This window comes from Pleurodeles waltl, chromosome 10, assembly GCF_031143425.1.
Source record: "Pleurodeles waltl isolate 20211129_DDA chromosome 10, aPleWal1.hap1.20221129, whole genome shotgun sequence".
Lineage (NCBI taxonomy): Eukaryota > Metazoa > Chordata > Amphibia > Caudata > Salamandridae > Pleurodeles > Pleurodeles waltl.
The window spans coordinates 661,461,600-661,477,692 of record NC_090449.1 but is presented as its reverse complement, the minus strand read 5'-3'; the positions used below and the strand labels follow the sequence as shown (position 1 = coordinate 661,477,692).

The window sequence follows — 16,093 nt, the reverse complement described above, 5'->3', positions numbered from 1 at the left end:
GAGAGAATAGACAAGCAACATTTGTAAACACACAAAACTATCGGTTTGTAGGCTTTCCATACACATTTTGTGTGGCAACCCCCAATTCTGCATACTTTGCTCCCAATTGCTAAAGATGACCACAACAAATCTGCCATACTAATGGACTTTCTTCGAGCACCAGTGAATTTGATGTCTCTAAACTTCCACTTTATCGAGCTACAGTTAGATAAGAAAAAAACTATTTAAAGCGGACTGTAAATGAGCAAAAAGGGCAGTGCGACAGTGGTAATCCATTAATTAAACAAATAAATGCCTAAAGATGGCGTCCATGCTGATTTAGAGTATTTTGAATTAAATGTGTGAACATTGAGAGGAGCATGTGCTTTGCTACTTAAGGCAGAGGGATAATTAAATTAAAAGTGTGCAAACATATTAGATCAGTCATCACAAAACAACATTCCACATCCATTACTGCTGTGTTCACAGCAATCCCAACATTATCAGTTCCTATCCTTGCCACTAATGTTCATAATGTCCGTGCTCATAAGTGAAACGTGTTGTAAAATTAGACAGAATGGTTTGGATAGAGGGTATCGTGGACTTGTAGAATGAATAAGCATTCCTTAATTAGCCCATCAGGTTAAGTGCAGGCATTAATGGGCCTTTCCTAAAGTCTAGCATGACATCTTTCTCCAAACATGGCCAAGAAGGAAGTTCCATTAGCAATATTAATACAAGCTTAGTTGATCATTTTCATTCAATTAACTTCTTTCAATTAAATAGATAGCTTGACAAAAGCAGTGATAAAAGACCCGAAGGGACAGCTGATGACTCGAACTGAACATTAGTGTGAGAGAGGTCGCTGCTACTAAACGGACTGTAAATCTAGCATTCAATTTGGAAAATGCATTTCTTCTGCTCCCACTCGTTTAATGAGCAATTTTAGCTGACGAGAGATGTTTGCTGCTGAGATTTCATTGCAAGTCAAGCTCCCTTTTCTTTGCAGCAATTACATTTTAGGTTTCTTTCCGGTGACCAATCCTCACCACCGATATTATTCTGAATTTTGCAAAAACTGTGTCAAGAACTCAGTTGTTTCGAAATGATCAATGAGCACTTAATGTATGTGTACGTCGTCTACTTCAATCGACCTTTACAGCAAAGTGAAGTAATGGCTTTAAATGGAATTTGGACCGAATGTTGTGAGGCATGATGTTCTAGACACTGGGTGGGGGGGCGTCAGGCATAATGTACGCAAAGGGGGCATCCCTCTGTTAGGGAGGCCCCAAAAATGGCGCAAATAAATCGGACTGATTTCTTTGCGTATTTGTTTCTGGCACTTTTAACGCCTGCTCAGAGCAGGTGTTAAAAGGAGACTTCTGTTGATTACACTGGGCGTCTGGGTGCTTGGCAGGATTAGCATCAAAATTTTTCGCTAATCCTGCAAAGCGCAGGACGAGCGTCAAAAATTCTGACGCTAGTCCCCTAACTTCGCCATGGTGCAGCGTTTTTTAAATATGATGCAAACATGGTGGCGTAAGGGGGGCGGTAAGGGGTACAAGAAAAGTGGCGCTGCACTGTGTGCAGCACCACTTTTCTTAAATATGCCCCATAGTTCAGTTTTTTGCAGCAGGCATATTAACCCTCTATGCTACTTTATGTTGAGTCAAAGCTGCCACTAGTCAAAACTCCCATCTCTCTCTCTCTAGCAGGAACATTTATCACAAGAGGTATCATTTTAATTGTTTCTTGAAGGCTAAATGCACAAGGAACTTTTCAGCAGGTGCTTTTAAAGTGCAAGTTTTAGAAGTTATTGCTAAACACAGTGCCCTCCCCTCCCCCCCAGGTCAGTGCCCGGTGCGGTCGCATCGCCCAAGAGCCGGCGCTGGCCACTACCAACAAAGTCCAGACCTTTATCAACACCTGCCTGAGGAAAATCCTCCAAATAAGCTGGCCAAACACCATCAGCAGCAACAACCTGCAGCAGCAGACTTTCCAACTCCCTGCTCGTAAAGAAATCAGGAAAAGATGCTAGGGCTGGATAGGTCACCATCACCACAAGCCTGCATCAAACATCACCAGGAAAGCCTTGACCTGGAAGCCTCAAAAGAATAGGAAAAGAGGAAGGCCAAAAAACACCTGGGGGAGAGAATCGAAGAACATAGTCACCCACTGTGAGTTCTCACGCTCTGTGTGTGGAGATCTCCGTACACAAACAGCTCTTTGCACTGAAGGGCGGGAGTTGCAGAGATCACCACACACACATGTGGATTGTATTTTGTAGTACTTAGTACTACTGTATGCTTACTAAACGTATTACAAAATGCAGTTTGAGAATCAGGCCTTTTGTTTTCTCACTTTCTAGATAGGAGGACTGTACAATGATAATGCAGGGATGTAGGAAAAGGTTACTTACTCAGTAGGCATCTGTTTTTGGCATGTAGTGCTGTTGATTCACATGCTCTGCAAACTTCTGGCATCTAGTGTGGGGTTTGGAAGGTTGCAAGTTATTTTTCTTTGAAAAGTCTTTTGTCTCACGAGATGTAGTGACTGCTCCTCTTGCTGGTAACGCGCATGGGCATCGCTTTCTTGCAGGTCGGTGAGAATGATTGAAGTGTACGATGAAAGAAAGAGATGTTCATGCAAATGTATATACCTAGGATGGTAAAGAGAATGCAACGGCCACAGGTGTTCAGGGAGGAGGGCAGGTGTATGTGAATCTACAGTACTACATGTCACAAACAGATGTTTACTGGGTAAGTAACATTTTCTGTTTGATGGCATGTGTGGCTGTAAATACTCATGCTCTACACAGACTGCAAAGCAGTGTCCTCAGGCTGTGGGCTGTTGCAGTGGTCTGGAAAAGTGTACATAGCACTGTGCCCTACATTAGCTTCTTGGTGTGGTAAGAAATCAACACAATAATGCTTGCTGAAGGTATGTGGTGTGAACAATGTAGCTGCCTTACAAGTGGCAGCTGTGTGGATGTTTCCTAAAAAGGCAATGGTTGCTCCTGTTTCACAAGTGGAGTACGCTCTAGGATTGATAGGTAATGTTCTTTTTGCCTTAGCATAGCAGGTTTGGATACATTTTACAATCCATCTGGCTATGCCAGATTCAGATATAGGGTTGCCTTTGTGTGGTGGTGAAAAAGCAACAGAACGTTGTTTGGCCTTGTTACAGGTTTTAGTTTGATCAGTGCAGAACTTAAGCGCACTCAACATCAGAGTGTGAAGAGCTCTTTCGGCAACTGAGTCTGGTTGTGGAACAAAGACTGGCAATTCAATAGACTGGTTGAGGTGGCACTGAGATACTACTTTTGGTAGGAATTTGGGGTTGGTGCAGAGAACCACTATTTTTATGCATCTGAAAAAATGGTTCTTGTAGGGTTAAAGCCTGGAGCTCACTAACACGCCTAAGTGAACTGACAGCAACTAAGAATGACACCTTTCATGTTAAGAACTGAAGAGGGCATGAATGTTGAGGCTCAAAAGGGGGAACCAGGAGTCTTGTATGTACAATATTAAGATTCCAAGAAGGCACGGTGGAGCCCTCAGTGAAATCACTTGTTTTAGTCCTTTCTTGAAGGCTTTGATTAATGGAATTCTGAAATATGAAAGATGCTGCCTCATCTGGAGTGGAGGTAAGCAGCTTTGGTTGCTAGATGCAATCTTATGAAAGTGTATGCCAAGTTTGCATTCTGCAAACAATGAACGTAGGAAAGAATTTCCTGCACTTTGACTTTGAAAGGGTCATAATGTTTTGACAGGCAGTAGCAAACAAAACGTTTCCATTTTGCTGCATAGCATGCTCAAGTGGTAGGCTTGAATGCCTCTTTAAGAATGTCCATACATTCTTGAGGCAAATTAAGGGATACAAATTCTATGACTTCAGGAGCCACATCGCAAGATTCAGTTACTTGGGATTTGGGTGCCTGAATTGACCATGGTTTTGAGCGAGAAGATCCGAGTTGACGGGAAGCTTCTCACAAGGGACTACAGATAGTTCCAGGAGAGCAGTGAACCATGGCTGACAAGCCCATGTGGGAGTTACTAGTATCAGTTTGAGGGATGTTTGCCTGAGCTTCTGAACCTGAAATGGAAGAAGACAGAGAGGCGGAAAAGCGTAAGCAAATACACCTGACTAGTTCATCTATAGAGCAATGCCTTTGGATTGAGGATGAGGAAATCTGGAGGCTAAGTTTGGGCATTTTACGTTTCCCTTTGGTGCAAATATATCTATGTCTGGAAACCCCCACTTTTGGAAGTAGGGCAGCAGGACTTGTAGATTGAGTTCCCACTCGTGGACTTGTGGCCACATCCTGCTCAGGAGGTCGGCAAAGTTGTTGTGTCTCCCTGGGAGATGTTCCGCTAGTAGATGGGTGCTGTGACAAATATCCCAAAGCCAGATTATTTGCGATAGGCGAGACAGTTAGAGAGAATAGGCCACCCTCTGTTTCTACACATAATACATGGTTTTTATGTTGTCTGTGCGGATCAGGACAACTTTGTTGGTCAGGTGATGAGTGAATGCTTTTAGCAATAACTGAACAGTGAGAAGTTCTTGGTAGCTGATGTGAAGACTGCAGTGTTTGGAGTCCCAGAGGCCTTGGACTGTGAGATCCTGAAGGTGAGCTCCCTATCCAGATTGTGATGCATCTGTTGTCAGTATGGTCTGAGGAACAGGGTTGAAAAAGGCCATCCCTTTAGCAGGTTGTTTTTGTTCCATCAATGTTGAGAGTGATGGGTGCGGCTGTCTACCAACACTAGATCCTTCAGGTGAACATTCTTGCAATGGATACATGTGTAGACATGCATTTGGCACTAATGCAATGCAGGAAGCCATCATGCCTAGTAGTCTTATGACGCATCTAACTGTGACTTGCTGGTAGACAGGGAACATAATATTTGTGTCTGAAAGTTCTATAATTGTGCTGCATTAGGTTAAGTTAATCCCAGCTGCGTGTCTACAACAATCCAGAGATAGGGCTGGATTTTTAAAGGCTGAAGATGAGATTTTTAGAAACTGATGGTGAAGCCTAGTTGATTGAGCAAGTCAATGTTAGTTTGGGTGTGATGGAGACAAAGTGGGAGATTGCTGGTTTTGACGAGCCATTCGTCTAGATAAGTAAAGGCATGAATGTTTTGACTGCGCAAGTGTGCTGCTACTACAGCTAAACATTTTGTGAATACCCATGGTGCAGTAGTTAAACAAATGGGAGAACTTTGAACTGGTAGTTGTTGAAGGCTATCACAAATCTGAAATATTTGCGATGTGTTGGGTTTACAGGGATCTGAAAATAGACATCCTTCAAGTCCTCAACTGAAGCAGTGGGATCACGTCATGGAGGGTGACCATGTGAAAATGTTCTGACAGGATGTAATGGTTTAAAGGCTGCAGATCTAGTATTGGCTGTAAAGATCCATCCTTTTTAGGAATCAGAAAGTATAGGGAGTATACTCCTGACCCTTGATGTTGTGTGGGGATGGGTTCTACGGCTTCTTTGAGTAGTAGAACCTAAACGTCCTTTTTGAGCAAGATTAGATGTTCTGTGGAGAGTATGTGAGTGCAAGGGGTAATGGAAATGAGCTCCAAACAGTAACCATGTTGGATAATATCTAACACCCACTGAGCCAATTTTATATTTTGCCAGACAGGGAGGAATTGTTGTAAGTGTCCCCCGACAGGAGTTGAATAGTCAGAAGGAAGGAGAAGGGAGCCACTGCTTTGTGGCAGAGGATGTGGCACGGAGTGAAGCTGTTTTTCCCCTTCCTTTTGCATTATTCCCTCTATATGTGCCTCTGTAGAAACCTCCAGGGGAGGACTGCTGACCTTGTCCTCTGGGGTGAGACAACAAGGGGTCTGTGGATGTAGTCTTGGAGCCTGGTTTATAGGAAGGCGGCAAAAGAACCCACGAGTAGTAGGAGGTTGCAATGCACCCATGAACTTGGCTACCTTTGTGTCTTTCTTCATCTTCTCAAGTGTCTGATCAACCTGAGGGCAGAAGAGGTGCTCTTTGCCAAAGGGGACGTTAAGTATGGTGTGCTGCACTTTTGGTTTAAAGCTGGATATGTGCAACCACGCATGTCAGCGTAACAGGAAAATTGTAATGATCCCTCGTCCAAGGAATCTAAGGCACTCCTGATGGAATTATTAGAAATGAGTTATGCTTTGGTAACTATCTCTGGACCTCTCTTCCTAAGTCTCTCTGGGAGGTATTGGAGGAGCGCCTCCATCTAGTCCCAGTGGGCACGGCCATATCTGGCTAACAGTCCCAGAGTGTTGGCTATACACCAGTGATTGGCGGCTTGGACTGCAACATGCTTACCAGAGGCATTTATGAGCTTGCTCTCCTTGTCAGGAGGTGGAGCGTCACATGCAGCTTGGGAATTCACTCTTTTACAAGCATTAGAGACCACTAAGGAATCGGGCGGGATTTGCCCTCTGATAAAAATGGAATCAGAGGGTGAGGGTTTATAGTTTTTCTCCACCCATGGTTTAGTAATGCATGCCATGGATGGATCATTAAAGATATTATCCAAGTGCTTTAACATTCCTTTCAGCACTGGGAGGTAATGAGTCACCCTGTGAGAAGTGGAAAGTGTTTCAAATAGGAAGTCATCTTTAATAGGCTCCTTATCTAAAGGTATCTGGTGGTAAGTGGATGCCCTACCAATAAGCTCTTGGAAAGTGGAGGAGGCGACCTAGCAGGGTAGATGTCTGGGTCAGTGTCAGGTTGTGGGTCAACATCATATGCTGACCAGGGGGTCTGTGGGGGTTGAGGTAAATCGAAGGTGCTGTCCCTTGTTCCCTTATCACTGGTGAAGGAGTGTGGGGGCACCCCTCAGGGATGATATCTAGCAGGTCACTCTGTGAATGGGAGGGAAAAGGGGAGGGAGGTAGAGGTGGCATTAGCGGTGGAGGAGAGACAAGCAGATGAGGATGTAAAGTGGCAGAATCTTTATCAGCCCTCTTTTTGACAGCAGACACTGGTAACTCTATGGCTTCTTAAAAGGATAGCTGTCTCTTTGATGCAGAAGGCATGGTAACTACAGTTTTGACCAAAATGCAGCCAGTTTGAGACTGTATGTGGACCAGTTTCTGCTTTTCATCGACTCGTTCCTTCATTTTATGGCGGACGGGCTTTACCGAAGTACTCAGTTCCGAAAGTGGTGCCAGTTTTGTTTTTTTGGGTGCTGAAGTGGACTTGTGTTTCCGAGCCGAAACAGTCTTGTGGCAGTTTTTTTTATACCAACGTGGTTGGTGAAGACTGGGAAGCAGAGATGGTCGTTGCCAAAGGTGAAACTGGTTGGCTTGCATCCAAGGTGGACGGCTAGGTTTGTGTTTTGGTGCGGAGTCCCAGGGTGGGGCATCCAAATCAGTTTTTCCGTGCTGACCATGGCCTGTTGGCAGTGGTGGCCCAGAAGCCTTTGCTTCGGTGGATGTTTCCTGGGCAAGACAGGAGTTTCTGTGCTTACAGTACGTTGCAGTGGAGGGAGATCTTGCATTTATAGGTCTATCTCTAGTTTGTACTCAGAGTCTTCGATCAAAAAAGCCTCCTCCTCAGCAGTAGAGACCTCTTGAAGTTGTTCTTCCTCCTCCAGTTCGACATCATGCTGTTGGAAGATGTCGGTTGTATCTTCAACCTCCTGTCTCTGCATTTCTCTACAGCGTGCTCTTTGGTCTGGTAGAGTCTTCTTTGATTGAAAGGATTGACAGACCTCTCAGTCCTACTCTCTGTGGTCCTGAGACAGACAGGGATTGCAGACCTGATGTTGGTTGATTCGTGGGAACTTAGAGTGGCACCTTGGACAAAAACAGAAAGGAGCCCATTCCCATCAGCAGATCATTCTAAAGGTCAACAAAATCGAGAAAGTGGTGGCCCAAAGGGTGCAGCCCAGTGGGCCTCTTACCGAGCACATCAATCCGACAGGCAATGTCATCTTGGTCCCAAAACGCAAGAGATGAAAGTGAACACTTTCGATAACAATGCAGAAAAATGGGAGGGGGTATCCCGAATGGAAAGAGTCAGAAAAAAACAATCTCGACTTGCAGCTCGGTGAAACACGACTGGATCCGACATCAGAAGAAAACAATATAACAATGAAGTTGATGCCCATGCACGTTAACAGCAAGAGGAAGAGTCACTACACCTTCTTGCCTTTGAAAGACTATTAGAAGAAAAACAACTTGCAACCTTCTGGACCCAAACACTAATTGGCAGACGTATGCAGAGCATGTGTATCTACAGCCACACATGCCATCAAACATAAGTTTGATTCATGGTGGTATGTGCAACATCCTGGTACTAATAGTTGGGTAGCCAATCCAGAAGAGTTTATGTTCCCCTTGTTAACATATTTGCTGAAGCAAGACTGGAACAAACAATGCAATGGAACACTGAAAGAAGTAAAATTGTGAAAATGGCTGTGTTGCAAAACAGAGAAGAGGTGGGTTATTCTGATATGGGAATATGTATACTGAATGCTCATAGCATACTATCTCTGTACTGTTATTCAAATCCTAGTACCTGACTGCACAATGTTTACCTGTCATAGCAACCAAGTAAGTGTTTTAACAAATGTATGAATACAATGAATAAGCCTTAGCAAGCATATTTGAAGTTGACTGTTGTACTGAATGTTTGTAAACTCATACATAAAGAAATGAAAGAAATAAAAAAGGAGTTTACAATTTTCTTGGCACCTATTGAAGCAAACCAGTGAACTGGAGAAAACTTATGTTACGAGATCTCTGGGGTTGCTTTAAGTAGAAGTTATACTTTGGGACCAAGTCTTTAGAAACTTTAGAACCGTTGATTCTAAACTCATAAATTTCATAATAAACAACATTAAGAGCTGCAAGGGTTGTTTTCTCCAATCCATCCACAACAATGTACAGTCTAAGACGGTTTCTTTCAATTGCACCCTTTTAGCTCTAATTGTTTGAGCTTCAAGAATTTCAATTTGAGTTGCCTCACTCTTGCTGAAATGCCCTTCAAATGTAGTTTTTCCACAGTTGGGCTTCAATTTTCCTTTGTCCAGAAGGATGTGTTTATCACTAATTCAAAGATGGCTAAATAAAGGTTAAAGGCTGTAATCTCTCCAAGAAGTTCCCCTACCATATAATCTTAAACTTGAAAGAACCTGTTGGTGTGTTTTGCCCAAGTTTGATTATACTTCAAAAATAAGTTAATTAAATGCAACTGCCCACACATACAGTAGCTGATTTCTTTAGCATTAAAACTGAAAAGGAGCTCTGCCCATTTCACTATCTTTTGAGATTTTAGCATGAACGTTAAGTGTGGATACAGTTGCTTACTAGAGACACAGATGGTTAATTATAGAGGAATAGCCTCTTCTACACAATATGTATGAATGTATAAATGCCTTTTAAGTAAGACTCTATTTCACAATCCCAGCAAAATAGTTTATGTCAAACACACGGGTCAATAATTAACAGTACAGGACTAGTACATTTCTGGCAACGGTTAAAAGTTCTTGGTGGCGTTTGAGATAATTGAGTGGTTAAAAAAATCTGCATTTTTAAGTAATACTGACGTTTTACTTTTCAGATTGCTTCCAAGAAGAAAATACTAATTAAAATGCAATTATCATTGAAATGAGTTGAATGTAGACATTTGTAATAAACTGGAACTCTTTCTTGATCCTAAAGATTAATGCTGTTTATTGATTCCATATTAGTTTAATCTCAAGAGGTCTAATGGACTTCTTGTGTTTATGATTCACATATCTGAGGAATCCCAAGTCATCTGCTAACTCATTTGACATTAGCTGCACTCTATTACCAAACCATCATTTCTTCAGACATAGGCTACGTATGCTTCTAGATGAAGTGATTCCACATTAAATCAAGGTGTGAGTCCTTGTCACACTTGGCCCTACATTTAAGGTGCCTACACATCAGGCACTCATCAAACATGTGCCTCAAAAGTTTGCTCCCACCAACCTATAGGACAACCAACTCATCACCCAACTGATCCAAACAGAGAGGCATCCACACATTGGCTTAAGTGGGCAAAGAAAATAATTTCTTAAACGTTCTCAGCTGTTGAAACACTACTAATTTATGTTCCATTTTTCTAAACAAGTATTTATTTATTTTTTCAGACAAATATCAAGTTAGTCACCCCAAAAATCCACGCCTGCTAAGTTTGAAAGAGGAACCCAAATAAATAGCAGTACCAGCAATTAAAGTAAAAGCTCCAACAAGGAATGTAGTGGTGTACCTAAATTTATAATGGTCCAAGATAAGTATTAAGTTTAGCTTGTTTTCAGCACAATTAGAATAAAGAAAAAAAGGATTTATATGGGCAAGTGAAGAACATAAGACAAAGAGGTAGTAATTATGTAAAAAGAGTAATTACTTTGGTGGAGAGCAGATCTAGCATTGGATTCTTAAATAAATAGGCAAAACAAAGGACACTGGTTCAGGCATAGTGAGACTATCTTTTCTGAGGTAGAGACCCTGTTGCAACCCACGCTATGTCTGACTTTGAGGTAGATGGATATCTGATACCATACAAAAACATAAGGAATCAGGCAACTCACCCGAACTTCCTCAGCTTTAGCTCAGTAAATGTAAAAAGGTCAATGTATGTATTGCTTCGATCTGAGAATTGCCATTTCATACCTTGAAGAGTTGAATCCATCGTTTCTGTTCTGCTAGTATTCGCTGATGCATTTCAACATTGGTTGTAACTCCAACACTTTTAAATGCTGCAATGTACTCTTCACGAACCTCTGGCTTTGTTTCAGGATAAGCCAATTTGATAATGCCCAAACATGCATCTCGGAGACATCGTGATAAGATTACAAGCTCTTCTAAAGTAAAAGGCATCATTGATGATTGTCCTTGCCCAACAGCTGAAATGGAAACAAGAAAAACATTTTTCTTACACATGTATACAAGCACATATAGCTGCATATTTTCTTGTAAAGTTTGTGTAATTGCCATCAACAACATGGGTGCACCACTCACTTTAATAAGAAACAACACCTTCAAACAGTGAACATCCAGTATTCGTGCAGTGCAGCTTTTTAAATAAAATTCCGAAAAAATAATTGCTATCCTGGTATTCTCTTGCATTAGCATATGTTTCATTACCGAAGCCAGGTTTTTTCCTAAGTACAAAAAATATATCTATTTACAAGGAGATTATTGTATTCCTTGCCTAATATTTTTCGTTGTGGCTATCCCTACATCTTTAATTCCACATCTTACTATCTTCCACAAACATATCACACTCAAAGGACACTATCGCTGGTGATTTAGCACCCCTTCAATACAAATGATTCAGTTTCCTAATAAAAGTAACTTTTGAAAATTGCTTTGATCAGTCAAGTTAAGGCAATGCACTGGTGAATGTATACCAACAGCTGCAAGCGTTCTCATACTGGAGGCATTTAATGAATCTGAAGTTCTTAGTAGCTACAGAAGCAAAATAATAGCATTAAGTAGGAATCTTAACCTTGAAACCACAGAGAAAGTAACTCCAAAATATAAGAATAAATCACTGAAGATATTCAATAAATAAAACCGTTTTGGGACTTCCTCTTTCCATAACTTACCATCTATAGGGTCACCAAAAAACTCATTATCATGAATAGAAATAAGTGAGTGACTAAATAAGGAGCTAAAAAGATAAAAGAGGGGGATGATCCGATTGGAATCTTCAAAAGACATTGGAGAACCTCTTGATATCACCTGGATTAGTGGCACCATCGACCTTAAAAGAAAATAAAATGAACACATTTGTAATTTTAAACACATCAACTGACCAAAGCACTTCAAACTACACATGGATATATGTACAGAGTTCATTAAGCAAGCATCCTCTAGAAATGTCACATGATTGATTCTGTAATCCTGCGGTAAAAGAGAATGTCCCCATAAATTACATGACTGATATGTTCATCAGTAAGGGATGCATTATCCGGTCAGGCATCTGTTCAAAATAAACACTTTTGAATTTTAATATACGTGCTTCCAAAAACACAAACACCAACTAACAAAAAGGAAAATGCACCAATGTCTGGAACACTGGGATCAATCATAAACCAAAGCAATTATGGAGCAGCAAGATATTAATTGTCCAAGGGAGAGGGCTTTTCTATATAGTTACTGACTGGGGGTGGGGTCAGAAGCACAAGGCAAAGATGACGGGTCCAATTCTACATGTTACATTAACTATGTGAGAGTGCTTCCACACTGGACACTATGGTTTTGTAAAATAGACCCATGAAATTTCGGTATTAGTCATGAAATTATCTCTGAGATGGATCGTTTTTCAAGGTAATATACATCTGGACGGTTACATGCGGCATAACTGCTACAAAGAATGATCCACCACTGCATCTTGAGGACCAACATGAGCATTCCTTTAGAAAGGCACGAGAGAATGATCATTTCTGAAGGTCAGACATAAATTCACAACAGAGAGTAACAGATTTTAATTACATTATCCATTATGGATGATAGCACACCAATTTTAGGCTTCACATTTATTTTAGAGATGATTTTTACCATGTGCTGAATGTTTACCCACTACACCCTAAATGAAAATCTGTATCATCATTTAGAGGAAAAAGTTATCTCTCATGATCCTTTTACAGATTATTTGTAGTGCTCCAGAAAGCTGAATACCTTTCTAATCATTCCAGAAAAAAGACCGGCTGCCTATACTACCGACAACAGCTCTACTCAAAATCCATATTAAGGGAATACAAGTTGTTGAATTTAAAGACTTTCCTAAGGAGCAAGCTCCAGGAAATGTGCAAAAAAGAAGGAATAATGGAACAGTCAACTGATAAATTATTCAAAATCTTGAGATAAATAACTGTTTTAAGACAATCATGTTTGGTTTTAAAAGACTAAAGACACTTAAAAACAGTTCATCCACTTATATCTAGTATCCCTTATTCACATCAGTCTCTTGAAATTATCCATCCTCTGTGTTGCTTAATGCAAACTACAGTATGAAATCTGAAAACACAAACAATTTGTTAGATAAGTGGGGTTTTATTACTGTGTTAATAGCAATTCTTAAAGCAGATTCTTTAGAAGGGTGGGAAGCAATCTATAGAGATACCTCACATTTAAAAAGGAATAGTTCAGTACACAGATGGGTGTTGGTCTAATTTGTTTACACCTGTACTTTCTTTTTTCAGTGCCTTTCTTTCACATCTCTCTGTATTAATATGGCTTCAAATCATTCTAATCTTAGTGAAATACAAGGAAATGATAGCAATACACTTAATATGTATTTATTGTCTACAACTCTGTGTGCGCGTGTGTACACACACACACACACACATATATATATATATATATATATATATATATATATATATATATACACACATATATATATACAGGAAATTACAACAGTCACTGTTGAAAGGTGGATGCAACAGGTTTCTGTACAATTTTAAGAGTGTGTCTTGAAAGTATTATTTGCAGCACCCAGCAATCCTGATGTTATGGACTTTCATGCAAGTCAAAAAGGAAAATTCTACACCCAGCTGATGCTCCTGGGAGATGGGAAGGCTCTTTTTTGGTTGTCCTGGACGCACAACTTGGAAGTGCTCTTTCTTCTCATGAGGATCTGCCATAAGCTTGTCTTTAGGTTATGCCAGGTCCATAACCACTTTGTCTGGTTGTGAAGTGGGGTAATAGGATTGTCCATGGATCCTATGCTGTATTATGCCTGCTCTGTATGCTGGCGATCTTCTGGCACTAAGAAAAGTGGTTGAACCAGAATTTCTACACTGGAACACCCAAGAAACCGCACAGTATCTGTAGGCTTTTAAAAAATATATATATTCTGCAGGCAATCCTCTATGTTTCTTCCAAACTAACAATCCATCAAGACATGTCCACAAAATGTGATTGGCTTCTAGGCGGAAAAATGAGCAGCAAAGCCAAACCTATCTTCTACGTATGATGTCAGCTGGCGAAAACCATCATTGGAAAGGTCCATTTCTATATCAATGATTTCAGCTGATGTATTGACCCCTTCTTTGATTATTTTGTTGGTTTCCTCTCTTCTGTCCTCTGGTATGAGATTGATTAGCAGGAGATGTCAGTTGTAGCATTCCAGAATGGCCAAGCTTTTTGTAGCTTTGATCGAAGATGCTGACATAGAGTTAACTTTATGGCCTAGACTGTCTATTTGCTGACTGTCTCTGTCACAAGGTGCTTAAGCAGTTGTGTAGTGTCCTTACATTGCATATGTGTCTCTGTCACAATAACTGAATCCAGTTTTGGATGGCCCACAGGCCAGGCTAGTGTGAAGACAGAGGCCATTAATGTTTTTCTCTAAATCAAGCAAACTGCTGGCATCATAATTGGAATCTTCATTAGTTTCAAGACTGCCGCCCCATACAAAGTCTAATTTGGGAACTGACTTTGTGGCCTTATGTGGCTGTAGCAGTGGCAAGTCATATGTGAAACACTGCTGTTACACTGACTGCATAAGGAGAGTAAAATTTTCAGACACCCTTTCCATCAGTGCATAAATGCGAGTTAAGTCGTCTGGAGAGAGTCAGGTTGTGTCAGTGATTTTCTTGCTTCCTTAGACACAGAAAGAAGCTTCAGACAAGATATAATCTTACCATTGTTCTCCACAGCCATATTTGCTTTATTCTAGGAGCTCAGCTTCTTCCTCGGACAACTGGTTGGAATACAATAAATCTTGCTTGTCGATATTGGTAGGACAAGTGGCAGGGAAATATGCGGTGGTGCCTCCAGTACTGCAGGAGGTGGGGTGAGGGAGGATGCAGTATAGGTACTGAAGGTGCTGGCGGTGGCATGGGTGGTGCATGCAGTGGGACAGCCAAAAGTTGTCCAAAGGGCTGCTAAGGAAGTAGTTTTCGAAAACTGTCTATCATCTGTTAAATGTTGTCATAAATGGAATAGGTGCTTGCATGACCTCAGACTCTTTATAATGATGTCAAGGAAAATGTGATGGCGGAGCATTTTCCAATTCAAAAGTTTGTGGCTGATCTTCAGCTTCTTGGTAGTCCTCCTCTTTCTCAAAATGTTCTTTCTCAAACTCAGGTGCATAACAAACATCTAATTGTGTATGACTAATCTGAGGCATTCTCCTGGTCACAGACACCATACTCAAATTCTGCCTTGGTAGATGTACTATCACTTTCGGAAGAGAAAACGTGACTTGAACAGAAGTTTTCATCATCAACTGTGTTATCAAGGTCATCATCAAGGAGGTAGAAGTCGATGCTGGTCTTGCCCTCGAAGGGGTCGACAGTGAGAAGACAGAAATCCTTGATACAGTTACTGATGGGAGTGAAGGTATTTTCATCATTGACAAGGATTTGCTTGCCAATAGGGTCACCCACGAGGATCTCTTCGATGCCATAAACCAGGGCAGTATCAAAGGCTTCAATGGTGCCTTTATTGGCAGAATGGTGGTCAACAATGGAATCTTTGTCATCAACAAATATGTCAACAATAGGGTTAACAGCAATTGTGTCAGAGCTACAAGGGGATGGACTTTCACACAATTTTTGGGCATTTTTTTTAGTAAACATCAGTGTTTCACTTTGAGAAGATGGCTGCAGGCACTTAAGGTAATACCTCCAGCTATGGAAACATCAGGTTTCTTTTGTAGTCCTGCCCCTGTAGCAGTGTTTGGTGACGCATTTTCATAGAATCCTCCTTATAGGAGGGTCCTTCCATTTAGAACCAGGGGGACGGGTGAGGGGAGATTCCTTTTTTCCAGCAGGTATAAGAAGGAAAGGTTTTAAAAAAGCCATGGTATGAAGCCTTGCCAGTGCAATAGACAGAGGAAACAAATACACTACTCATGTGGATTATCTGTGTTGATTTTCTTCTGGCAGGAGTTAAAGAGGTATTTGAAGACAGGTCTAATTTGTTTGTGAGTCATGATTGCAGGTGGTGATAAGAAAGGTACATGCTGGCCCAGAAAGTGGAGGGCTTTCCTCAAAACCCACCAAAACAAATGACAGTATGGTGAAAGCTGAAGACAGAATTGAGTTAAGTCCATGGACGACCAGGAAGTTAGGATAAGGTCACCGAGAGGTTCTAGAAGAGTTCTTCTTGGGTT

At 41.1% G+C, this 16,093-nt stretch overlaps 1 protein-coding gene across 3 annotated transcripts in view; it reads right to left on the bottom strand.

Moving 5' to 3' along the window:
• UBE3C (ubiquitin protein ligase E3C) overlaps positions 1-16,093 on the bottom strand; it is an 885,810-nt gene that overhangs the window by 448,690 nt on the left and 421,027 nt on the right. For all 3 annotated transcript variants that reach the window (XM_069211153.1, XM_069211154.1, XM_069211155.1), the window contains exons 14-15: positions 11,574-11,731; positions 10,636-10,868 (exon numbers count right to left, since the gene is read on the bottom strand). In XM_069211153.1, coding sequence (XP_069067254.1) covers positions 10,636-10,868; positions 11,574-11,731 — 391 coding nt within the window. The remainder of the gene's footprint in view (positions 1-10,635; positions 10,869-11,573; positions 11,732-16,093) is intronic.